Genomic DNA, 26,261 nt, shown 5'->3' with positions numbered 1-26,261 from the left:
TAAACTCTGCTGGTTTTCTACCTGGAAGTATTTGTAAACAACAAGGCGACTCCTTGGGGGCACTGCCGGAAGTGAAGGGGTTGAGCGATCCCCGAGGCCCCTGCACTTCCGTTAGTCGAAAAACTCCGGGCAGTGCCTCCAGAGGTGAAAGGGAAAAAAAAAAAAAAAACTTACTAGGTCCAGTACATGTAACAGCAACACATACATACTACTCATAATATAATTATAAACCAAGTCACTTACTTATCCAACAGCAGCAAGACAACATCCGTGTCTGCCCTCAGCCCAATTTCTTCCTTCAGGGCTCTCCACCGAGGAAAAGCGACGCCAATACAAACCATTGTTTGCCTTCTCCGTCAGTCACTTTCCTTCTTTGCTAATAGACCTTCAGCCGAACGTCCAGGCTTTTTCTTTGTGGTAGGATCCACTTCTGAACCGTGTTTCGGCCGCTTCTCCGCCATGTTGCTTTCTCTTTCTATCTGTGCTCTACCTCTTGCTATGACACTCTCCGCTCTTCCTCCTCCTCCCTTCTTGTTGTGAGGAAGCATTTCCTGTGCGCCAGCGCGGGAATGTCGCCAGTCGACACGCAAACTAAAAATGATATATATTGAAAAATACCGTGAGATGTTAGAGGAGGCGATCGGCTTAATCAGCATTGTGTCATCTCCTCTAGTAGTGGCTTGGGTGAAACGGACATTTACGGACATGTAGAAGTTACGCACTATAGCTTTAAGCTAGACCCAGTAGTAAAATCTCAGTAACAAGTTACAATATCTTATTTAGATAATTAAGAACAAAAAAACCCTGAAACAAGTGAAATGCTTGAACATAAATCCTGGCCCTTTTGTTGTTTGTTTTGTCCACCTTATTTTGACAAGAAAAATGAGCGAAAATGTCCTTCATCTTACTCAGATTTCATTTTTGTAGTGTATCAAGTGAAAGCTAATTAGGTAGATAGCTATGGATAACCTTAGCTACAGTAAAGCTGAAATTCACTTAACGTATTGATTTTTCCCCTTCACTAGTTGAAAAATATCCACATATCTAATTTGATAAGCCGACAATCCTGGTCAGCGAGAGAAAATAACTAACTAACTACCTATGAGTATCAGTAACTGTCATGTCGTTGTGATTCTAACTTTCTAGTTATAATTTACGGCAGTAATTTGTTGTGGTCAAATGTTTGGGTTGGACTGAGAGGCCGGTGCTTCATGAGCCAATGCATTAAGACGTAGTAGCACTAGGGCAGCCAATTGCCCACCGCATTTTAGATAGGAAACCAATTGGTTTGGTTTGATTCAGTCTTCAGGGTCCAGATCTTTCACTTTGTCACACAGAGGCAAATGCGCCCTGGCACACACACACACACACACACACACACACACACACACACACACACACACACAGCTGGGGCTATTAAAGAGGGCACCAATAGGAGCTTGGTGAGAGATAATTGTCTCATAAGTCAGTAAGCACAGCTGTTGGCAAGGTCAAGTTTCATTTATGGACACACATCACCACTCTCAGTTTTGTCTCTGTCTTTTCCAATCCGTCTTTCTTCTTCTTCTCCTCTGCTTTTTTCCCCTTTTCTCTCTATCTGAGCCTGTCCTGTACCTGTCCTGCTCCCTGTCACTCCCCTCCCTCCTTCCCTCCCTCTCTCTTTCTGCATGGTTGGGCTTCAGGATTGCTTGCGCCCTTCAATGAATATTAATGGAAGAGTTTGGATATTATATGAAAATGAACTGTTTATTTACAGAGTCTCTCTCCTTTGGCTTTATGGGAGGGTGGCGGGGGCCGGCTGCCAGACTCTGAGTATGAGGATGAAATAGGCCGGTGCTGTGCTAAATAGGATTCAGGTCAGTAAGAGGCTGTGGCCAACCAGATCCGTCATACGGCTTTAGAGGAGCCCTCTCGTTTCAAAACAACACGGCAGCAAAGCTCCGTATTGTTTGGAAGGAGGAGATGAGTGGAGGGTGTCTCAAGTGGCTCTGGGTCTGTCTCAGTGGTATATGTACCTCAGATTTACTTTGGCTGCTTCTCTAAAATCATTTAAATGTGTTTTTGTTTGTCAACTGGCAGAGACCAGACTCTTAATTTGACTGAGTGACTTTAAAGTACTTGTGTACTTTACTGAAGTAGCAATATGGAAAATGTTTGTGAAAGTATTCCCTTTAAAACATACCTAAAAGAGTGTAGTTGGGTGTCACTGTCTGCTGAGAACCTATAGCTGGAGTCTGTGGGTTTTTCATTTGAGTTCAGCATGGAAAGGAAGATAGTGATAATGAGGGGAGAAACAAATGAAAGACAGAAGGAAATGGGTGGGAACATAAGGAAGAAAGCAGGCAGCAAGGGAGGAAGGATGAGGGAAAAGAAGGAGGAAGCAAGATGGGACAAAGGTACAAAAGAAAAATGGATGGAAGGGAATAATTAGGAAAAATGTGAGGAAGTTAAGGAAAAGGCTAAGACAAAAGGAAACAGAGGATAAAGAAAACAGAGAATAGGGAAGGACAAAAGAAAGAAATAAGAGTCGAAGCGAAAGGAAGAAAGAAGTAACAAATACTTAAAAGTGATGGAAAAAAAGTGATATCACTGCAACTAGCAAATAAAGAAAGACCTGACACCTGACAGAGGAAAAGAAACCAAAGAAGGGTGGTAATGTAAGACAGAAGGAAATAATAATGAAAAATGGCAGGAAGGAAAGAAGGAAATATAGGTAGATAAAATGAGGCACAAAGGATTAAGGGAGAAAGGACAAAAGTTATAAGAAGGGGGTAAAAAGAAAAGAAAAGAAGGAAATAATTGGCATCAAAGGAAGAATAAAGAAAGGGAGGGTAAAAATAAAGGAAAGATGAAAAGACAGGTGATATTGATGATGTATTAACAGTCTTTGGAAAGTCATGTTAGGTAATAAGTACAGAGGATGGGCAGAAGTAAGGGAAGAAGGAAGGCCAAAGGGGTAAATATAAAGATGGAAAGACGGAGGAAAGAAGGGGAGAAATAAATGTAAAAAATATGAAAAAAATATGAAAAGAAAGGTGATTTTTTTTTTCATATATATTTTTTTGCAACTAAGAAAGACATGAAATAGGAAGGCTTAAAGTAGAGATGTTTCAGGACCTTTTTTTTCTCTGATACCAATTCTGATACCCCAACTTGTGTATAAGAGTGTAAAATATTGCTAAATTGCTGACATTTTGCTAACAGCTAATGTTCCACTATTGATAAGAAATCGTTCCCTCTTCACTGCTATGAAGCAGTAGTTACCAGTGGCTGAACCAAACCCACAGGAAGAGTGCTGTGCTTGGAAGCCAATTTTACATAGTGGTCAAAAGTGGAACTACACCCTCCTGGTCCATCACATGATGCCATTGGATCCAAGAAGACTTTTCCCATAAACATATTTTGGGAAAGAGACGCCTGCAAATCAGTGGATACATTTTTTGAGCGTCAGAACCCTGCAAAATGACTCACTTTACTCTCAGGATTTGATCAGTTTGGTCTGATAGCATTTGGACAGTCTGCAGGAGCTACAATATTAAATAATTTTATTCCCATTGGAATTAGTGGAGTACTAAACTGGAAGTTAGTTATTTGGCCGGTGGAAGTTAGCCGCTTAGCTGCCATAAGTCTTTGGTGCACCTGCTCTATGGGCCCCATAATGCGATATATATCTGGGTTGTTTCATACTTCTGAAATAAAGCTTTTTTGGCTTTAACTTTAATTTAATTTAATTTTATATAATTTATTAATCCCCGAGGGGAAATTCAATTTTTCACTCTGTTTGTCAATTACACACAGGTCCGAACACACACGCACAAACTGGACCTATACATGCACTAAGTGGAGAGATGTCAGAGTGGGCTGCCCATGACAGGCGCTCCGAGCGGTTGGGGGTTCGGTGCCTTGCTGAGGGGCACCTCGGCAGTGCCCAGGAGGTGAACTGGCACCTCTCCAGCTATCAGTCCACGCTCCATATTTTGGTCCGGATGGGGACTTGAACAGGCGACCCTCTGGTTCCTAACCCAAGTCCCTATGGACTGGAGCAGCTTTGATGGGAATGAACAGGGGCCCACCTCCAATGCTGTATCCAGGTCTCTTAATACATCCATGGGCTGAACAACGCAACTTGCTGCAAAGCAGAATTTATACGAAAACTGTCCTTTTATCTGGGGGTGAAACTACTTTATGGTTTATTACTAAATTATCAGTGCATGGACTTTCGTACTTGCCCACATGTGAGCCACCATTTTATATAGTATCTGAGGTAGTTCGGATACTGGTATCAGTATTGGAATATTTTTAGCCAAAAGGAAGGAAGGCGTAAGTCGAAGCATGTAGATAAATAGAGCATCAGGAGTGCGAAAGGAAGCAAGAAGGAAAGGAATTGAAGTTAGATCAATTAGGAAAGAAAAAAGGAAAATAAAATTTAAGTTGGAAAAAAATAAGGTACGGGAAGAAGAAATTAGATAAGGAATACTTGATATTGTCTTTTAGGAAATGTAAATGTTAAACATCAGCACTTCTAACAGTACTTAAGTATGATACCTGAGTCATTCTTGTACTCCACCTCTGCTGTACTGTACAACTAAAGACATCACTTATTTCACGTTTTGTCAATGAGAACATTTTTACCAGTTTCTAGTGCCAATCAGCTCATTCCCAGACTTTTGTGAATCGAGTGACGTTATCTGTTGCACAAAGTTTTCATTCATTTTTTACTATTTAATTAGCTGACAAAAACTGCTGACAGTAGAGACAGCCATATAAGTCAGTGTGAGGGCTGACATTGTGACAGGCTGACAGAAACACAAAGTACACATTTACATTGGGTCCAGCCACAGTCTTGAAATGTGTGGTTTGGAAAGAATTGACAAGAAGAGCAGATTGTCATCTTCTGAGCTGGGCCTGTCTGCGAGCTGCTATATTTGGAGTCCAGACATGTACAGAGTTGGCAAACAGCAAACCTTGACTGTACTGTAGCTGCTGACCAATAAACCCAGGTTTAACAAGGGTATTTAAGTTTAGAATGGAGATAATTGATTTTTCTCATTGACTCTCTCACTTCACCATTGTTCTGTGGGCAATCCAATAGCCTCACATTTAAGCAGTTGATTAGATCACTTTACAACGCCTGCAGGGACGAGCTCACACAATTGTCTCACGGCATTAAATGAACATAACTGTATTGAACTGACGGCTGATGATCATAACCAATGACCTGGCACCATTACTACCATTAGTGACAGTATGCACTCAGAGAGCACAGTTGGATTTCTCCCGAAGAAACCAGATTTCTTGGCCATGCATATGCTTAACTCACCTTGCCTGACAGCTAGATTCTTGCGAGAACACACATGAGGTTACATGAAAATCCGTCTCCCCTGATGCGTTTATGTTCTAACCACTCCTGTGAGGAGCTATTGGCAGCTATGGGCATGGTGTAGGTGTGTGTGATGACACGGAGAGGCAACTGTTAGTTCAAAACAACAATGGCTGCGTCTAAAGTAGGGATGTGCCAGTTAGTTGACTAGTTGATTAAACATTGCTACCCTCCCAAGTTAGCAGCAGAAATACTAGTCAGTAAAACTTATTATCAAGATACCCAGAGGAAGGCGGGGTGAGTTTGGATCAGCATGTGAGACCAGCAGCGCTGTTTATCTTCCTCTCTTGGCATGTGCATTCACACAACTGGTACAAGTTTTCCAAGCCTTCACACACACCCACTCCTCAATATAATCTCATCCCTACATGTCATATTTTGATGCTTGGGCAGACGCCCCCAGCGTCACCATAGTAGCAGCCTTTTGCAATGTATCTTGACACAGAAGTGGTCAGCTGTAAATCACATGAGACTAAGGGCTTATTTATGCTCAATGTTAGATACGTAGATGGATGGAGCCTGTCTGTACTCTGTGTTCATTTTGTCCATATGTGTGCACATTTTCTGAGAGCTTACAGATACAGACTAAATGGAGCAGAACCACTGGAGATCCTGGGGGTGGTGTAACTTATTTCAAGTGAGATACGACTGTAGGAGACGCCAGAGAAATTTAAATAATGGCAGAGTAGAGCGCATCAGTAATGTAGTGAAAAGAATTCTCTGTCCATATGTAGTGATGTAAATAATGGCCTCCTATGCCACTGCTGTTTACAACACTGCCTCCATTTAAAGGTACAATATTAAGAGCTCCTCCACCATCACCCCGTATGTCGTTGTGTGAAACTTTTGATTCTGCCCTCTAGTGCCATCTATGGGCTGTGTCTCTGCCATCATAAAGAACGTATGCAAGTTTGATGGCAGTGACATTTACAGTGTTTGAAATGAGCATATCTCCTTTCGTACGTAAAGAAAATATGAATGAGCCTTAAGAAGGGTTGGCAGGGTTTAGGCAACAAAACTACTTGGTTAGGGTTAGGAAGCAATGTAATTGACATAATATCTCAACGTTGACGTTGAGTTTCAACTGGGGCACAAACACTGGTCTCCTGGGTCAAAGTCCTGTGCTTGTTAAGCTCTTCTGCCTGACCGTCTACCTGCCTTATATAGGCTTTTGCACTATTTATAATACGTATGCTGTGAGCGTCCTATAATGAGGTTTACATTGGAGTTGGTTAGACGATAAAGGGTCTCACTCCCAGGTGGCAGGCTGTGTGCCAGCTGGATGTCTTCTCACTAGGCTGAACAAGAGAGGCGCTTTAAGGCTTGTCACTAGTTTGGTCCACGGGACATCCTGAGAAGCCTGGATGTGTGTGTGTATCAGTTTACATGCAGTAGAGAGTTACTGCCTAACTGTGTGTGTGTGTGTGTGTGTGTGTGTATGTGTGTGTGTGTGTGTGTGTGTATGAATGGAGATGAGTTGGGACGTTAAATTGCCTACACTGTAAATAAATAATATTTAACCTTTATTGATTTAGTTAGTTGTAAATTGTGCAATGTTCATACTGTAATGCAGTAATTTGGAAAATGTTATTACTATTTCCAATGAGTCTTTTATGCAGTTTTTTTTTTTTTTTTTGACAATGTTTAACCTGAATATGCCAATTTTGATTGTGTGTCATTGTTTTCTTAATTTTAAATGTAAGGTAAATTAGCTGTTACCATCATCCTTACCTAGTCTAAAGAGATTAGTATAGATGCTACAATAGCATCAGTTGTGTCACCACTTGAGAGTATTTTTCCATTAAAAGAAGAGCAAAGAACAGCACTGAAGCCTTTTTTTTCTGGACAGAAAAGATGTTTTCATCCAGTCACCTGCCAAATATTCTCTGAAAGTACCTGCCCTTTTCCAAACAGTTTTGACAGCTTCTCATATGGTTCTGTGTAACAAACCATCTGGCTCATCAGGTTAATGCTTAGCTAGGTTTATAACAAAGCTTTCAAGAGAACATGTGCATGACAAAGACTTCACACAGAGAAAGTCTTTAGTGTGGCATCACAGCAGTGGGATACCATCAGTCCAACCAATTAAACCCTCTCTGACTAAAACTGACACTGAAATAAAGAATAGAGGCTGCTATATGCATGTTGTGTTTAAGTGCAGATGGGAATTTAGGCGTCCAGCTTTCTAATTTAACATTTATAGGTCCTGAGAGCTTTACAATAGCAAATGCTATTCATATTAATCAACTTGATATTGGAAATGTATATACAGTAAATCTGTTCTGTTTGTGGATCATAGAACACATTTGTCTTCAGTATTGAGACTAATTTATCTTAATATTACAGTTGCTAGGTTACTTAAGTCCTTCCCTAACCTGATGTCTTACAGTAGCCTGCTGTCTTGTCTGCATGTAAACGTAGTCAAGGTGACAAACCAGCATCACTCAAGACTCTAAAACGAGCCATATTAAATCATAAAAATAGCTTTTCTTTTCTACAATTAAGTATCCTGATCTATCCACTCTTCACTACACAACTTCACTATTTACTTGTTTGTTATGTGACTGAGAAAAAGCACTATTACTGTTGGAGTCAGTTACATGCGTGATGATGAATGACATCAATGGGGATTAGCATCCTAAAAAATTTTAAGCAGTTTATACAAAATTTATAGGCTAAAAACAAAGTAAAAATGCTGGGGATGAAGGATGGAGAAAGATAAAAGTTTGTCAATCAAGGGAATGACTCATTACATCCCAACAGCACTGAAGTCTGTTCAGGAAGGAGGAACATGACTGCATGCTGCTTAATGCACACATCTTGTGTCAAACTGTGAGAAGCTTCTCTGAGCTTTCCTTTGAGAAATGTCTTCCCGCACCAGCAGTGACTTGGCCTTCTTGTTGTTCATAGTCAGCTGAAGACTATTTAATGCACTTTTAAAGTATCCAAAATTGACCTGCTTCTGGCCTCTGGCCTGCACCCTCCATGTAGCCAACTGTGACTTGTCCTTAAAGGATAAATTCAGTATTTTTCAGCCTGGATCCTATTTTCTCATGTTCTAAGTGACTAATGGGAACAAATTTTTTTGAAACTGGTCCAGTATTGAGCAACAGAGCTACAGCGAAGCAGACTGCAGTGAAATCACCTGGAGCATATTAGCACTGTTAATTTACATTAACTAAAAAGTGTCTATTTTTGCCACTGACAGGGTCAGATTGTTGTGGTCAGTGTCTGACAACATTACAGAATGGATCCCTACAGAGACAGACCTTTTTGGTTAAGAGTAAGATCCTTTTTGTTACACCAGAAAAAGCCCTGAAATCGTTATCGCCAAACCCACGAAACTACATTAACATAAACGGTAATTTTATCATCATAAAACACACTTCATTCAAAGTCAAACAAAATAGAACTCACAAAAGCTGTCATGGTTCATCTTTCCACTATAACCACAATGACCAACTCTGGTTTGGTTGAAATAAACCCTTAATTCATCCAGTTAGATGTGAAAATATTCTGCATTTATACAAGCTAAAATTACTGGTGGGTTTGGCGATAGCGATTTTAGGGCTTTTTCTGCTTAAACAAAAAGGATCTTACTGTTTACCAAAGAGGTCTACCTCTGTAGGAATCCTTTCCATTGTGTTGTCAGATACTTAGAACGACAATCTGGGCCTGTCATGTTCACAATTGACGGTGTGAACATGTACCAAGTGATTACATTACAGCCAGTTATGCAGCCCCTATCTGCAGTGCTCTTTCTCCGTACTGAATCAATTTCAGAAATTATTGTTCCCATTAGTCATTTAGACACAAAGACATGAAAGTCCAGGTGGAAAAATACAGAATGCACCCTTTAAGGAGCGTGTAGTTGTTGTTTCAACATCACACATTTTAGTCAGTTTTTAATTGGCTTCCATTTCCAGGGGAAATGTCATATTAACAAGTACAGAGATGCATTTGAATGTACTTTTAATCCCCTATCAGTATGCAGCACCCTCTCATCTTCTACCTCACACACTACTTAATTGATAGTTTAAACATCATAACTTTGTTGTACTGTGCCTATACTGTCTAAACTGCTCTGGGACCCAATAAAATGGAAAATGGCGATCCATCAACCCCCCCCCCCCTCGCATCCCACCTCCTGTAGCGTCTCGTCTGCATTTCCCTTTATAGATTGGAGGCATTTCCTTTCTGCTGATGTCAGGAAGTGTGTTTTGGGCCACAGCCAGACATTGTAAGAAATGGGACAGTGCTTGTTATGCTGCTTTGTGCTGCTTTCTCTCTTGCTCTCTTCTGATGAGCCACAGGAAGTGATAATGTCTCATCTATTGGCTACCAGTTGCTACCACTGATGATTATACAGACTTTCGTGTTTAATTGAATTGATATTGAATTGAAATATATACACCCACTACATATATAAATATATATATATATGAATTGAATGGTCAAACTATGCATTAAAGAGACAGATTCATAGACTCAACTCTTTTCCTCAGATGCCACATTAGTACATAACAACTAACTAATCAGTGCTCCTGTTACTGCCATGGGGGTTGTACTAATTCATTGCACACTGCCTGCCCATCTTTGAATGGATGCTTTGCTGATTTTTAACCAGCTTTGTATCATAACAGTGTGGGTAGTATGTGTAAATGAACAATGGTAAACTTCCCTTTATCCTACCAGCACCCAGATCTCCCTGTAGATTTTGACAGGCTTTCGGGCTATTGCTTGAACTACAGATTGCACTTTCTCATTTTCATATGCCCACCACAGATACAAAGAGTAAAGAAGTGGAATGAGAGAAGGAGCCAGGCTGGAACTAACTGCTGACAGATTGCATTGAGTTACATTATGATGCGTTCAAGCTCTATTCAGAAAAAAATGAGTATTGGGCGAAGGTTAATGATAATGTTCTCATGAGGTGTTCACTGTTATCTGGTAAAATGTAGTTTTTGGCGAGAAACTTGAATAAATGCAGCTGTTTGAAGGAGAAATTTGTTGATGTTTTCACAGCAATATAAAATATTAGAGATTGAATTATGATAAATACAGTGAAAAGGATTTTTAAGCAGTAATTTAAAATTATTTTTCATGTGAAACAAGGTTATTTTAAAAGTTACTTCATAAATGTGTATGGTTGAGTTTATGCTCTTTCAAAGGTAGTGTAATGAAGGGCTTAATTACTTTCAAACAGTTTATTTATTTATGTATTTATTTAGTTATTTCACTGGTGCAAAAGGGGGAATAAAAACCAGCAACAAAAAACCAACAAACAAAAAAACATTGGTATCGGTATCAGCTATTAGCCAAATTGTTATCTTAAACATCAGTATCAGCCCAGAATTTCACAATTGGTGCATCCCAAGGTTGAACAGTAAAACTAGGCAGTGCTGATCAAATTTAAACCAAAATTTCGGTTACTGCGTTGCTGATTTCTCACCTAAAATATTTTCAGAAACATGTTTGAGCTTACTGTCTGTTATACAAGATCATTTGTTACCAGCCGGCCACCATATTGTTTTTCGGACAGGTAACTTGCATTACATTACCCACTAACAGTTTTGTTTAATGGTCTGTATTGAGGCTGCGCAATGCATTCTGGTAGTTTTGGTTTTCTACCTCTTGAGCAAAAGTGAATGCCACAGCCCTTTTTTCTCTGTTTTCTAGCACCGATTTCAAAAGTATCTGTGTCTGTCTACTGCATAGACAGCCATGTTTTATTCTTTCCAGCAGTGAAATACTTCTTTAAAAAATAAAAGCCGTGTTATGAGATGGAACATACAAAGCAGATACACAAATAAGTGACATAAATAAGTCTTTTTAAATGTATTTTGTGATTCGATGTAAATGTTTATTTCTTTATTTATAATTTAAAGACAGAATAAGGACATTGTCAACTCAACATGAAAATTAATTTGTCAAATTAATACAGTGAAGTTGCAATTTTTTTTTAACATTTGAAATGATAATTTGCAGTATACTGAAATACTCATATCATTAATCAATTCTTAATACCTTTTAAAATAATATCACACTATTCATTTATTTTAATTATTTAGTACATATTTAAAAAGTCACATTCATTACTGGCACTCTCTAGACTCCATAGATTTAGCCCTAAATCTTGACAAAGAATGACTGCTGCATTAAAAAGACATCCTGTTCCGTTTTTCATTGGTCATACTGTAAATTGCATTCATTTTCTTTCTTATTTGCCACATCTTCCATAAATGGGTAATTCATATATTTTCACATTTTTCAATTTCATATTCCTCATAATATATTTTGGTGTAATTAGCGCTGCTATTCGGCTGCTGCAACAGCTCAGTTTTCCCAAAGGGATCATGAAAGGTTCAATTTACCTCACAGAATTCATCATTTTAGTATCTCAGCAGCAATTTGTCTAAAACTGATAGTGATAAAATTGTTTCACATTTACTCTAATTAGACTGAAATAATGGCGGGAGTGGGCATATCAATCCAAAAAGGGTGTTTTATTCTCTTTTTTTGTCAGGGACAGCAGCTGTGTTATTATGGGCTCTATTACAGTGCACATGTGCAGTGTGAGAGTAAGAGAGACAGCGAGAGAGAGAGAGAACGCTATCTGTATTGTTGTCAGGAGCTTGTAAGAGGATCATGTCCACAGGCCTCAAAATCTCCTTTATATTATTACTTACAGTAGCTAGCATCCCAAGGGCTCTCTCCTACACACACTACCTACCCTACACACACATACACATACACAGACAAACACAAACACCCAAATTACACTGCATTCGATTGTTCTCTCTGACGGCTCATTATTTTTCATACTGCTAATCTTTTATCATATGAAAAATGATGAAGACGCTCTGCGGTTAACAAAGTAGTACACCATCATCACAGTGTATTCACTATGTAGCAGTAAGGTTAGCTTTATGTAAATGTAACCGTAGAGGCAGTTAAACTATTTATTGCTATGGTGTGCAATAAATTACCATGAAAAAGCTCCACCATAGAAGCTACTGGAGTCATGGAAACAGCAGCTACAGCGCTGAAAATACTACAAAATTTAAGCTGTGCATGTAATTCTCAACTCTACATGTACCTGTGCATGTAACTTAGGGCTGCCAATTCTCATGCACTGACTGAGAAACTCATGCAATTGACACTTTTCACACGCTCTCACTTAAAACGTCAATTTACTCACACAAAGACAAATTTAAAAAGAACTGATAACATTGCGATATGAATAGAGGACACTGAGAATGCTCTATTATAAAACACTACAATCAAGTAAGCCGTGATTTGTGAAAAAATGGTCAAGCCAGCCACCGGTTGGATTTGATATGTCACTTGTGCCAATACAGCACAGGTACACATTTTTAGCAAAAATGTCTCAAATGTTATGTATTAGATATAATTATAAAAGATTTTTTATGTTGTTGAGAAGCACAAACGGATTTCTGCTCATACTGTTCCTATTACATTATATAGAATATAGTCCAAGTAGTTTCACTGTACATTACTGTACAGGGAAATTTAGCTTAAATAACACTGTAAGAGACTGAAAATGTCTTCATGTATAAAATTTCTTTCATCAGAGGTTTGCTGTTCTTTCTTTTCTTTTCGAAAATTAAAAGGGAAAGTCAGCTCAAAATACACTGCAACACAGACAATGTCCTCGTGTTTAAACTCTCATAAAATCCTTTTCTTCAGAGGTCTGTCTGAAGTCAGTTTAATCTTGCATGACCCTGACTGTCAGCATAACATCCCCCACAGAAGCTTTTTGAAATTTTCAGTGGAGTCCTCTTTAGAATGACCCTGTCAAATTTGAAGTTATTATACTTTAGGTTTATTTATTTATTTATTTTTGGACAGTCAAAAGGTAAAAAAAAATCACCTCGAAATACACTGCAGCATTGAAAATATCCTCATGTTTAAACTCATAAAATTTTTTCCTTCAGAGGTTAGTTAAAATTGTCAATTTGATCCTTTTCAGCATGACCCTGACTATGACCATGTAAATATGAAGTTGTTTAACGGTACAGTTTTTGAGAATATTAAAGAGAAGGTTAGCTCAATTTCCATTCTGATATTTTCTCACATTTTTTAACTGCTGGCATGATTTTTCTACAGAGGTTTGCATATATTTTCATTGTAGTCCTCTTCAGAAAGATGCTGACTATAACCCTGTCAAATTTGAAGTTATTATACCAGTGGTTCCCTATTGGTGCAGCCACAGGGTCCAGTTTTCTCTTTAGTCATTACTTTAAGGTCCACACAGTTCAATATATTCAGCATCATACTTGCATTTGGCCACGTTGTTGAGCTAATTTGCTGTCTCTGTTAAGCAGCTGTCCATTAGTCAGTGACTGTACAGCAAGAAACAGCACTTCAAAATAAAAGCTCTGTGCTCGAACTTCACTTTACGTCATAATAATGTTGTTTTTTACAAAGTTGACACATTCCCGAGTGACTTGTGACGCAAGTGACCTACTTTTGGAACGCGACCCACCAGTTGTGCATTATACAGTTTTTTTTTTGGTGTTGTTGTTGTTGTTGTTTTTTACGGACGAGTGCATGTACACAAAAAAAATTCCCAGCCCTAAGCTATCTACGTCACAGATATCATGGTATGCTCAACAAATTACACACATTGAAAGAAGCTTATCGAAGATCAACTAACCACAGAGACGGGCCACAGCTGACCGCTTAGGCTTACGTTACACATTACAGATCACTGTCACAGTTTTGTGTCAAAGGTCAGAGCTCACCAATGTCCAAGTCTTTACCTCCTCCTGGATTTACTGGTCACAGCCACTCCATTCAAATCAGCTGATTCTGGTCCAAAGTTGTTGTTTTTTATGATAGTAATTACACCAAAGCAGCACAATGAATTTCAGTGCCATGATAAGTGTTACACAGAGCAATTTTAACATATAGTCAATCATATTCAGACTCACTGCTGCTACTTTGTTGGCCAATTCACTGATTTAGGTACATTCCAATCAAAGGCGATGTTTACTTCAAGTAAGTTTACCATCAAAAGGGTAATTTATCATTTTGAGAAACAAGTCGACAAACAAGATCCATTTTTTTCTCTCAAGAGGCCAACTACTGCTTCCTCCCTCTTTTTTTAAACTGGTGGCAGGAGAGATCTCCCTCTGAGAAAATAGCCTTTTCTGGACCATGTCCAGCAGGTCCACCCCTTTGAAATTGAACCTGCTCACCAGTGTTACTGCAGCAAGGCTGTTTGGAGGGGATAGGAGAGGGAGGAGGGTTGTTCGGCCACCTCAGCTTCCATTAAAGACAAGCAAGCAGGGCAACCTCGAGACCCTCGATTAAGCCCCGCTCTGTGCGTTTGGTGAATGAACAGGGAAAGAAAAAAAGTCAAGGTGTAAAAAGCAATATCCCAAAGGCTCGGTGGGTAATTCTCGGTCACAAGTCTTTCTCTGAACTGAGACCTTTACTTAGTCACCTCAATTATACTGTACCACCCTGCTCTAATCTGGGGCTTCCTCCCACAGCTCACACAACATGACAGAATGCATTTCCATACTAATGCCTAGAGAGTCATTGCATCACAGGGGAGGTTGTGTGTGTGTGTGTGTGTGCACGTGTGTGTGTGCACATGTGTGTGTGTGTGTGCGCAGTTGGACTGAAACGAGAGGTTGAGTTCCAATTGGAGGCCTGTTTGCTCCGAGGCCATCTCCGGAGACTCTATTTGCTGAGGCCTCTTGCTGGGAAGGTTAGCAGGGCATCTGGAAATGATGAGGACAGTGAAAAGCATCTGAACGTGGCAGGACAGTGTTTTTCGCTTTCTTGTCTGAATTTCAGATCTAACTGATTGATGCCCCTCTTTTTCTTCTTCTTACAGCACAACCAAATCCGCCGAAAATTCACGAAGGATGGTGGGCGTACAAGGAGGTTGTGCAGGGGAGCTTTGTTCCAGGTAAGCCTCAAAACAGTATGCAGCACTTTGATGCGTGGTAGTTTCCCACAGAATACTGATTTCCCCACATACACTTTAACCACACTGTGTGCTTGATCCTGAAGTCGGAGCTTATTACATATTTAAGATAACATCGGGCCACCTTGCCATCGGCAATGGTTTTATTTTCTCATTCTGACAAGACCTCTTCTTTGCCCTTCCCACACAGATGACGCTTTTTCACTGATTGATTGACGGCAGCTCACTGTTCCTTCCACCTTTTCCATCTTGTTGTGTATCTGCGTGTCAGGCCAATTATTTTCCCCGAGATTGTGTTTTTCTGCTGAGCTGAGGTGCTTTTGATAAAGCCTGCAGGTGGCTGCGTGCATGAGTGTGTCGATGTGAGGTAACATCGATATTTATGAGGACCAAACGTGTGCGGAGGGATAGAACAATTAGGAAAATTCAAACAGAGGACAGAATCAAGGTTAACTTTACTTTAAGGTTAAAGCGGAGGGACTCTCTTTTGTAAGTACCCAGTGGTAATGAGCGGTAGAGGGCTTGAGTTTGGTGGATTCCAATAATATAGTTACTTATAATACATATATCTTAATTATTTTAAGATGTTATTAACCCCATTAAATTGGAACTTTAACCCAGCTTTCACCCCAAATGTACAAGTTGCAGATTTACACAAAGCAAGGTATTGCTTTCCATGAATTCTTCTTAGTAGCCGTATGAACCACAGTGGGACACACTGCACTGATTTTCAGCTTGGTTGCCAATTTCATTGAAGGAAAGAAGAGAGAAGTTAAATTGTGCTTCTCTGAATCCTTGGGGTAATGTAACTCTGCGCTCCAAAACAAAGCAGCAACCTCTGGGGCTGAAAAGTGAAGCCAATATGGAATTGCAGTTCTTCTAACGGCCACTTGAGGCTGGCTCCAGAAACAAGTCAACATTATGCCCAATTTCAACATTCATGACTACTGTAGGGGGATGTAAATTTTTATACAAATCACCCATTTACATTTTATTAAGGCTTAAAGTTACGCATAATTATGCACAGGCCCCTTTGAGTGACAGGTTGTCTGCAAGGCGTCACCACAGTCTATGAATCAGATCCACCCCTTACTCCTCCACAGCTCCACCCTCTCAAATTTGATTATTTCTGACTCCAAAAACCAAGATGGCGACGGCTGAAATGCCAAATTCGGCGCTTCAGAACGGGATGCTACATACCAGTGGGTTAAGGCATGGTAGCTACATCCCTTATTTTACACAGTCTATTTCCAAAACCTGAAAAAAATAAAACAAAATAGATTAATTAAAAAAAATTAAAAATATTTTTATATCTTTGCCCCGCTGAATGCCGTGCCTGAAGGCATTATGTTTTCAGGTTGTGAGAATATCGGTTTGTCCCATTTACATGAACAGGACATCTCAGGAACGACTTGAGGGAGTTTACTTAAATTGGGCTCAAACATCCACTTGGACTCAAGGATGAACTAATTAGAATTTGGTGGTCAAAGGTCAAGGTCACTGTGACCTCACAAAACATTTTTGGCCGTAACTCAAGAATTCATAATTATGACAGTATAACACAAATGTCTAATAGGATAAAACAATGAAGTGATGATATTTTATATCCAAAACATCAAAGGTCAACTTCACAGTGACGTCTGGCCATTATTCAACGTCTTATCTCAGGTCTTATTTTGTCTTATCCCAGAAGGGGAGCCATTGGGTCAAATACTGAGTCGGTGACACTCATCTTGGGTGTCCACCTTGAAACTGTGCTGATTGTATAGATCCTCTGTGCTTCCTGGTTTAGAATTCGTAGCTTCTTTGCAGCACCATCCATATTTGAACTATTGTCAACTGTCATGGTTACATATGAGTCTAGAAAGACGTGGATGTAAAAACCCAAACTGACTGGTTGGTGGAGACATATACTTGCAAGGCGATAATTCTCGTTTGACATGAACTTTTCTAAGTGAATCTTAAAATGTTAAATTAGGGCTGAAGATTAAAGTTGACATGTTGTGGTGAAGGCTGAGTTAGGGACCGGGCCTTAGGGGATGAAAGCATTGATGCAGTGAGTGCACAGTGAGGTTATGTGGTATTGTGGTGTGTACACAGCGAATAGAGGCATCTGTTTCCAAAAGCAAACATTACGGCTTTCCCAGCATGTCCAGGCATTCATAAATAAGTGCCTGTTTGTCCTTCCCTCTGGCACCAACAGCTTGGCGGTTTGCTGCTCCTGTTTATATCTCCGCTATCTCTTGTAGCAGTTCTCCACGGCGCACTTGCTTTACTAACCGCCGTACAACAGCTGGAGCAGTTAAATACTATTCATGATCCTCCTGTGGCTGTGCAGAGTATTCCCAACCCTAGTTACCTTGTTCTGCAGCCGGCAGGATTTCATAGCGGGGACATAAAGAAAAAGGAAGGTTTTTCACTGCAAATGAAGCCCAATTTAATGACGCAAAGAGAAATAATATTGATGAAACATATTCTTATTGTGCTTAGTCTACTTGGACAGTGAGAGGCAATAAAAGATTTCATTGAAAATTGAACAGTTTATGCACTGGAGTTTCTGTCACATGTGATACGCACACTGGGGCAAGCCATTGGAAAAATTATTACAACACTTACTCATATCAGAGTAATAATATACTCCCTCAGAGCAGCAATCCACTACAATGACTATCATCTAACTTTTCCTCATCTGCACTTTAGCTATTTTATATATTTTATGTAGAAACGATCAGTGCTGTCGGATCTAGTATTTGAATATTTCTTCATCTGACAGTTATAGGGCTTCTTAACGAAAGTTGTATGTATTTGATTGGCAGCCAACATAATATTGTAGAAATTGAAATGGAAATTATACCTCTCCCTCACTGGGAAAAAGCAATAACATGACTGCGAGGCTCCACTCAGCTCTGGTACAGTAGTGCTATCAGAGCTCCGAGCCCTCTCCACTTGTGCTCACCTGTTAATGGCCCATTTCTCTTCCCTGAAACATCTCTCGGCGGAGGTCAAAAACGGCATCTTAAGACATTTGCACCCCAAGGTTAGCAAAGCAAATGTAATCATATTCTCAGGCCTGTGTCACTGCGGCTGACCTTTGGAATATTGCTTATCCTTTCTGAGCTCTCTCAATTAGCTTTAAATTTGGTAAAGGTCAGATATAACTCTTTGTACTGCGCCAGTTTCCCCTCACCTCCTCTTCCTCCTTAGTCATGTCATCTGTTTCACTCACTGTTGTGCTTCTTTCTATAGAACAAACACGTCTGGCTGAACCATTTATTCCAGCACTGGGTGTTAGAATTGTATATTAGTTTGTTCATTTCGCTGTGATTAATGGAAGCACGCAGGATACGTGTGATTTAATTTATGCACTCATTAGTTTGTGTCTGGTGTGTGATTTTATAATTTAACTGAACTTTAATTAACATTGCAGTGCAACTTACAACTTGAGTGCCTGCTGTGTTGTAAAAGTCTATTAAAACCTATTATTATGCCAAAGCACCAAAAATAGAATTGAAAAGCAAAGTCTGCATCTAAGTCAACCAATCAGATGCCATGGTAATGCTCCAGAGTTATTTACTGTGACAATACTAATAATAAGTGTTGTTTTTTTTAATAAGGGCAAGGGCAATCTATCAATATCTTATCAATATATATGATATGAGACGAGATATTATCTTACATTTTGGATAGTAATAACATAAGTGTGGTCTTTTTCCTGGTTTTAAAGGCTGCATTACAGTAAAGCGATGTCATTTTTTTAAATAACCAAACTGTTGTAACCATTCTGTTATTTGCCTTTGTCCACTTAGTCATTCTGACTGTTTACACCTGGTATTAACTTGCATCTTGGGTGATGCAGTCACACGTAAACAGCGGCAAATTCAAGCGTAAACAACCACCAAGCTGCATTGTGGTCGGATGAGATGGTCTGGACACGTTTGACCACGTCTTTTGTAGTGTAAATGCTAATGTGTTCAGATGCATCACTGACAAGGACTAAGTCATCACTGTAGGACGTGGTGGTTGTTTTGGGGACAGCATGCTAAAGCTCTATAACTCACCCATTTTACAACGAGTTTGATTAAGTGTTGTTTGGCTTTGCCCTGTGGAAGGCTAAATATTGTATTCTGCTGACAGTGTCAATCTCTAGTTGTACCGACACAACTGCAGTTTTGACTATTGAGCAGCTAGCAAGAATGTGGACATAATAAATATGCATGGAGCCTTTGACCTTTCAGTAGTCAAGTAGTCAGCTGGAGACACATGATAAACATGATGTCGATGTGCTCGGAAACACGTTAGTACCAGGATCTAGCCTGAGTGTCAGACTGAAGCTCCCAGAACCTTCAGTCTGACATGGCTTCCATTGAAGGCGATTTACAAGGGGGAGGGAATTTGATTTTTTCCCTAACCAATCAGTAGAGATCAACGACTCACCCAGAATGTGACGTCATTAGTATCCATGCCTCGGGGGTTCCGAAACAAGCGAGCATTGCCCGTTTAAAATGTCTCCGTCGTCGTGCACGCCCAGCTGCATCGCCGTTAAATCCAGTTTAGCAGCTTCCTTAATCTGGTCTTCCATTAACGCGAGTAGTGGCGAAATACCTCGATAGCATCGTTAATGTGGTCTGTAGGATCTGTAGCGGTCGCCATTGTTGCTATCCTCACCAGTTACCCACCGGCGTACAGCTTGACATCAGTGTGGCGCTGATTGGCTAATCGCTAGACCCCTGGCGTTCATTGGTCCGTCCATCGTTTGGACGAGATAAATCGCAAATTCACTGAAGTATGCCAGACCAGAGATGCAAGCCTACTCAGTTGAGTGGGCGGGGTCTATGGTCTGGAACCAGGCTAACCAGGATCAATAACAGGGTCAATTTATCTACATTGCTAATTATTTATCAAAAATTTTATTGTGTAAATATCTTGTGAAAGCCCCAATAGTGAACCCTACATTTTTTTTTATTGTCGCAATATCAATATCGAGGTACTTGGTCAAAAAATAAAATGTTTGATTTTCTCCACATTACCCAGCCCTGTTTTTAAAGCATGTGAATTATTTAGATGAATATCAAATGGACTCCAATTATATGTTGCCTCTCTACATTGCCAGACAAAGCCCTTTATAATTTGCCTCTCATTCACCCATTTACACACACACACACACTCATACACCAATGGTGGCGGAGCTGCCACTCCAGGCGCTGGCCTGCCTGTGTGGAGCAACTTGGGGTTCAGAAGACAATCTACCTCCTGATCTACAGAATGATTAGTTTGATTCCAGATTATCAATAATTAATACAAGTTGGTCTGTTTAATGACATCAGCCATGTGGCATAAGCTGGCCTTTATAAATTTATTTCAGAATAAATATAATACAGAAATACATATAATACAGAAATACAGGGAAAAAAAAGAGATATTTTGACACTATCATTTGTATAGAACTAAAACCTGTCTTAATCGCCTCTTTGTATTTCTTGTTGTCTGGATATGTTGCAGCAGCCTCATACGATGGAGATAGGCAGGGGTGAGAGAACAACTGGTTAGAAAGAGAAGGCCTGTGAGCGCCTCAGGCTGTGTGCATGTGCTTTTCTTAAAGAAATGATATTGTCACATTTTTGAGTGTTTCACTACTGGAGGGCAAAATGTAGAATGGAAGAAATGGGTCTGATTGTATTTATATAAGAGTTTAGCAGGCAGGGAGGGCTGTTGATGCTGTAAATGCTGGGGAAGCAGGGCTCTTGGTTAATGCTGCTTCATATACTCTTTTATATTCATACTTTTCTTATACTCTTATTTTTATCTATATTCTCTTTTTATGACACAGTCTTGTATATTTTTTTTTCCTGCATGTTGAACTCCATGATCTTACCTTGTTTTGTGTCTTTGTTTGTACCTTATATGTAGTCTGAATGTTTGTTTCACTCCTACGGAATGTTGCATTACTCATTCTTTTGTTTGAACCAGGAGAAACATGTTTTCGTTCCTTGACTTTACTGCACTGTATACAGATGGATGACGACAAAGTCTGTCTTGTCTTCTTTTACTCTGCATCCTTTGATTTGCCTAAAAGTTTATATTAGATATAAATCTGAATTTAAAGTCTCTTTCCCTCCAGAGCCGTAGCCAGCTTCGTATAAATACTAATGCCTGGAGTCCAACTGTAGTCAAAATGGACTCAAATGACAGATGTCTTGTTTTGTAGGCACATTTTTGATCAATGGTGGTTGTCAGCAATAACCTTGAAGACACACATTGCGTTTTATATGACTTCTTCGCAGTAAAAGCCACCCCACCAGTTGAGTGCTTTTAATGTGAAAAAGCAGCAGCAGGAAATGTTGTGTTAGCATTAGGAGTAACCTAATCCAGCTTTAATACGACTGTAGGAGGGTGAACATTAACCTGTGAGGTTGATATCAATCGGGTAACATTACAAACAGTAACGCTGGATTACTGATTTCCAGCATGGGAATGACAGACTCTGCCACCAATTTAAAAAGATGCTTTATAGAGAGCTAATTACAGAATGTACATACATGAAATGGCCACTGCTGACCAAAACAATGATGATAAATAGTATCAAAAATAGAGTTTAAAAATAACTGTCATAGAGCTGGGCGAAATAGAGAAGATCAATTATCACGATATTAATATGCAAGAATTTTGATAAATCATTAATAATGTGGATATTATGATAAAGTGGATAACAGCAAATAATAGAACAGCTAGAACAGTCTGGTGAGTTCACTTTATTGTAATGCAGACTTTAAAAGCAGGAAAAGACAATCCTTAAAGTGTTACAGTATCCAAAATCTAAGACGATATCTAGTCTAACATCATGATATCGATATGATATCTATATATTTTGCCCAGCCCTAAACTGTTATTTCTCTTTACACTGAAATGATCTTACTAGTCCATCTGCTAATAGAAATGTGTGATAGGATCAAAAGTGCAGGAACATGTAAGTAGACATTGAATTGAGATTGTTTATCCCAACTTGTTTAACCTTTAACATGACATGACCTGCTGTTATCAGTGGTATATCCATACATCTGAGCTCTCTCTGCCTCACTGCCAGCTTCCTTTTCCCATCTGATTGCCCCTGTGTGCCAACAGAACTTAGGGTTTGGGTACATTTGTCCCTCTGTGTGGTCATATAATCCTGCTGCTGGTCTCCCGCTTGGGTAGATGTAATGGTGCATCACTGCAGAGTTTGAAGCAGTGGGGTTTTCCCCATGTTAGGTACCACCTTGTGCTTGTGAGAGAGATGAGGGGGAGGATGGAGAGAGGGAGAGCCGGACGGCAGCAGAAAGGGAAGAGCTACTGACAGGGCAGAGAGCGATGAGAGTGCTCAGAGAGACTGACACAAGGATGCTTTTATGGAGCTAATGGTGTAACAGTGAAATTGTTCTGGCTTTCAAACACACACACACACACACACACACACACACACACACACACACACACACACTCATTATAGCCACAGCCCTCCATTTGATGAGATTTGTCTGAGGGTTCCACATTAGAAGACTTTGTTGTTGTTCATTTCGGATTGAAATATTTAACTGCCAACTCATACTGTATGTGTGGAAATAATCAGGATGAGTGACGCTTATAATTCTGTTAGTCATTGTTACACATCCAATAATTAGGCTCATTTCAAGCAAATTATAGCTCTTACATGATTCTAAGTAATTAGAATTGAGAACCATTTTCATGATAATTTACAAATACATGCTGTTCATTTAAAGGGCCGCTTCACCCAAGTGACAAATAACCCAATGTTGTCGTTTACCTTGACTTGTGTCTCAGCATGCAGATTGGGGTTTTGGTTTAATGCTCCCATGAGGTACTGTATCTGCCTCTGTGATTTCTGCCTCCACCTCAATTCAGTTGAAAAAGAAATAAATAGAATCCAAAATTCAGTAGCTACTTCTGTTCCCAGAAACAACAGGCCTTATACACAATGCACTTTTTCCATTCATGAATTTTCTCCAAGGTACAAACAACGAGTGATTCAGCAGGGCTTTCTTCCAACTTGTCAAAAACTGATGCTTATTCAGTTGCCCTTCCGAACGCACCATCATCCGATGCTTCAAGCAACTAATGTACTATGAAAAGTGAGAAAGTCTGTGCAGGGTTGAAGGGATTGGTGGTGGATGGGTCAAACAAACAGGACTTTCATCCACAAGACTGCTGTTCATGTCTTGTGTGAAACCAAAGGTCAAAGCAGAGTTACTATGCAGCATAGTATAATAACATACTTAGTTAACCCAAACTGTGATCTTACTTCTGAAAACAACTGAGTGCTTTTGTTTTGTTCAGTTGATGGTAGAAAATGTTGGGATTCTACATTTCTACAAACCATGGATATATTCCATTTGTACAGTTTCTAAAGTGATATACTGTATGAGCTGACGTTGTCGTCAAGAGGTAGAGGGTAGGGTGGATGAGCTACAGACCACTGCAGACCACTGTTCCAGACCAATATACAGTAAAATCAGTTGTTTTTTAGCCAGTTATCACAGCACTCCCAGCGGCTTTTTAGCCATTAAACATGGGTGTTTTGTAGTGACACATTTCTGTGTTTCCACTTCGTGGGATAGTGCCACAAAAAGCTTTTGTTTTGTACTGAGACGTTGCTGTGTTTCCTGCCAGCATAGTGCCACTAACAGTGGTTGTTTTTTAACAAGACATCCATGTGTTTCCTGCCAGGATAGTGCCACCAAATGCTGTTGTTTTTTATTTTAAGCCAAGTTATGCAATGAAGTTTATTTTGAGATTATTTTCGAAAGACAGTATGCATGTGATTAGCAGAAACTGACATACCTCCCCTGAGCTTTTAAAACTGACGCTAGAAGCATTGGTATTTGACAAGTTGGGAGTGAGGACATGTTGGATTCAGACCTGTCAGACAAGTCATATAAAAAATGGTCTTTTCTCAAGATGGGCGAAAGACTAGATTTGTTTGTTTTTGCCTTCATAAGCAGTAGACTGTACAGACAGACAGGAAACATGGAGAGAGACACTGAGCCACCAGGACGCCCCAAACACTTGTTTGACTTGAGAGCTATAGTGCCTTATATTACTGAAATTTAGCTAAAATAATGACATTTAAAAAAGGACATTCATTTCAGCCACTTCTCTGATTTAAATGGGATAAAACCTGTTGGCACAAGTGTTGAGTCAGTTCTCTAGCTTGGTTTATTGTTGTGCTTTTGCCTTTAATAAAGCATGGAGGACAGCTCTTGATCTTGAATGTGAGAGCATCAGATCTAATCGTCAGACCTTATCGTACATCTCCGCATCTGATGCTCCATTTTCTGAGGCCCTCAATCCCAGTCAGAGCATTTTGTCACAGCTTCTCATCACTAGAATTTAATTTAATCTTGTGTTTTCCCCTCCTCACGCTCTTGTTTGATAGCCACTTTTGTTTGCAGCAATCACACAAGCCACTGCAGGTTTTTCTAGCAGGCTTTTGAGCTGATTAACCTTTTTTTTTTCTTTCTTTCTTTCTTTCTTTTTTTTTTTTTTTACATCCCACTGAGACAAGAGCCAAGCACCAATTATAGAATTTTAGCCGCCAGTTGTAAAGTCCAAAAAGCAGTGTTGTGAAAAATCCCCTTAAATGTTTTTTTTTTTTTTTTCTTTTCACTGAATACTCCAGCTAAGCCCCTCTCTGAATCAATGGAGGAAGCTAATTGGCAGGTACTTTGTATATGTCTGGCAGGTAGCGAGCTCTTCTTCAAGTGACAATCGCTGATCGAAAACCAATTAAAGGCACAGACACCACTGGCGGGGCCATGCACCATTTGCCACCAGCAGGTTTATGGGAAGAAAATGGATATCCAATAGCACAGTGCCAGCTTGTTTTGAGTGTACCCAAGCCAGCCCCTGCACTGGAGGTGGAAATAAGACTGTGAAAATTGCAGAAGCCACTGTGGCGTGGGGGCAGGTCTGATGAGAAGAGGCCTCCCAGTGGTGGGATCAGTGCCCACAGAGTGCAGGAGACAGTCTCTGACAGCCAGCACTGCACAACAGAGGTTGTTTGATGGGCCTCGAGCATCTAACTAAACAGATTTGGCCCCAGTGGAGATGACAGTTGCAGGAGGAATTTCTCCTACCTATCATGGTGAAATATTACCTGCTGCACTGATGTGCTGCTGCACTATTTTTCCACTTTGGCACACAGCGGTACCATTCCAGTCTTTTTGCTCTTTGTAGTTTAGTGTTGAGGTGTCCACAAAAGGAACGGATAACACTTTGGATCAGTTTGGCTTGGCGCATTATAAAAATGTGAGAAGGAAGAAAAAAGAGCTTTTTTTATGAGGCAGGATTGCGCTCTGTGTGTGTGCAGACATTTTCTACAGCCACTAAATCACTCACAGCCTCTCCGAACTCCAGACTGAAATTTACCTCCTTTTGTACAACCCACAAATAACCTGAAAAGTTGTGGTGCTGTGCTCCAAAGGAAAATGTAGACATGCAGTGATGGAGGATCAGTAGTTTGCAAAGGCTGCTGCTGTAGACAGGTTCAGGCCCAAGGTGGGCCCAGCCCCGGCAGTACAACAAAACAAGAAAGTAGCCTTTGAAGGATGCAGCCTTTGCGCTCTATGTCAGCCACGTCCTTTGAAGATCGCATCAGCGGAACCGAATGGTCTCTGACATGGGACAGTCTGGTCTGCAGAGGATTTCCTTGTTGCATCACCAGTTGTTCTCGCCCCGACCCGTTGGCGTTCCTGTTACCTAGCAACCAGCTGTGCTTGACAAAAGAGTAAGCTTGTAAGTTAGTTAGCCCTAAATAATAGACCCAGAGATTGTAATTATTTATATATTTTTTAATTTAATACTTCTGGAGATGATTCACCATTGGAAACTTCATTGTTTGATATATTTTAGGCTGATGGACCATTT

The 26,261-nt window shown here is 40.0% G+C and overlaps 1 protein-coding gene across 2 annotated transcripts in view; it reads left to right on the top strand.

Annotated features, from left to right (window-relative positions):
• ca10a (carbonic anhydrase Xa) overlaps positions 1-26,261 on the top strand; it is a 359,571-nt gene that overhangs the window by 33,892 nt on the left and 299,418 nt on the right. For both annotated transcript variants that reach the window (XM_050059175.1, XM_050059174.1), the window contains exon 3: positions 15,252-15,326. In XM_050059175.1, coding sequence (XP_049915132.1) covers positions 15,252-15,326 — 75 coding nt within the window. The remainder of the gene's footprint in view (positions 1-15,251; positions 15,327-26,261) is intronic.

The sequence above is a fragment of the Epinephelus moara genome, chromosome 13 (genome assembly GCF_006386435.1).
Source record: "Epinephelus moara isolate mb chromosome 13, YSFRI_EMoa_1.0, whole genome shotgun sequence".
Classification (NCBI taxonomy): Eukaryota; Metazoa; Chordata; class Actinopteri; order Perciformes; family Serranidae; genus Epinephelus; species Epinephelus moara.
Note: the sequence above shows the minus strand (reverse complement) of the source record. Positions and strands in the feature narration are given on the sequence as shown.